The sequence below is a fragment of the Octopus bimaculoides genome, chromosome 3, assembly GCF_001194135.2.
Source record: "Octopus bimaculoides isolate UCB-OBI-ISO-001 chromosome 3, ASM119413v2, whole genome shotgun sequence".
Classification (NCBI taxonomy): domain Eukaryota; kingdom Metazoa; phylum Mollusca; class Cephalopoda; order Octopoda; family Octopodidae; genus Octopus; species Octopus bimaculoides.
The window spans coordinates 162,045,122-162,046,452 of NC_068983.1; the positions used below are offsets into that span (position 1 = coordinate 162,045,122).

General features: G+C 45.8%; 1 protein-coding gene across 1 annotated transcript; it reads right to left on the reverse strand.

Annotated features, from left to right (window-relative positions):
- Positions 1-753: 753 nt before the first annotated feature.
- On the reverse strand, positions 754-1,218 carry LOC128247386 (uncharacterized). Its single transcript, XM_052966817.1, has one exon. The coding sequence runs from the start codon at positions 1,216-1,218 to the stop codon at positions 754-756; it is 465 nt and encodes a 154-aa protein (XP_052822777.1).
- Positions 1,219-1,331: the final 113 nt, after the last annotated feature.

A 1,331-nucleotide genomic window follows, 5' to 3' on the forward strand; every position in this document is an offset into this window, starting at 1 on the left:
TGTGTGTGTGTGTGTGTGTGTGTGTGTGTGTGTGTGTGTGTGTGTGTGTGTGTGTGTGTGTGTGTGTGTATATGGGTGGGTGGGGATAGAGGTGAGCGTGTGTGTACTTCTATTTACGTGTGTATTTGTTTCTATTTATCACACGAAAATCAGTGGAAATTTTCACTTTCTAAGCTGGACTTTCTTCGCAGATGTCACACGAGGCTATATATACGAGGGAGAGTCGAAAATAACATGCACTCTTATTTTTCAATGCACTTACATAAAAGCAGAGGAGAAACAAGTACGTCATTTTCCCATATCGTCCCTTTTCCTTTTTTATGCACTTGGTTCAGCGGTCCACAAGCTTGCATATTCCCTCCAAGAAGAAGGTTTTCGGTTAATCGTGCAACCATTTATGCACCGCTTCCTTCACATCTTGCGTAGGAAATTGACGACCTCGTAAACCATCTTTGAGCGGTCCAAAGATATCATAGTCGGAAGGGACGAGATCTGGGCTGTAGGCAGGGTGTTCCAGCACCCCAGAACCCAATTGGTTAATAGTTTCAACAGTCTGGGTGGCCGTGTGTGTTTGTGCATTGTATTGCAGCAATAAGACTTTCTTCGACAAAAGGCTTCGGCGTTTGGTGCGATTTGCTGGCTTCAGTGTGTTGGCCAGCAAAGCATTATATCTTGCACTGTTGATCGTGCACCCCTTTCCCAGATAGTCTTCCAGTAGAGGCCCTTTTGAGTCCCCAAAAAGGGTTAACATCATCATTCCCGCGGAAACTGAGTCTTGAATTTCTTCGTCGCTGGCAAACCAGGATTTTCCCACTTCATACTCTGTCTTTTGGATTCTACCTCATAATGATGGATCCACGTTTCATCTCCTGTGACTATTCTGCACAAAAATTCCTCGCCCTTTTTGTTGTAGCGATTGAGTGAACGTTGGCAGACCCCAAGACGTTTGCGCTTGTGCTCTACGGTAAGCTCTCTTGGCACCCATCTTGCACAGACTTTATGGAAGCCGAGCTCATCGTGGATAATTTGATAGGCAGAACCATGTCTGATTTGCAGAGAACGAGCTACCTCATCGATGATTATTCGCCGGTTCACCATTATCGTCTCTCGAGCTTGCTGAATCTTCTCGTCAGTGGTGGAGGTTGATGGGTGTCCTGCTCCCTCTTCATGCATCATGCTTGTCCAGCCACTTTTAAACTTCTCGATCCTCTCATACATACTATTTCTACGTGGTAGTGCACTGTCCCCGTATTGTGCTGAATTCCTCCGATGAATTTCAGCACCTGACACCTTCCGACCAGAGGAATCAGATCCCTGTCTTTTGTTCTTCT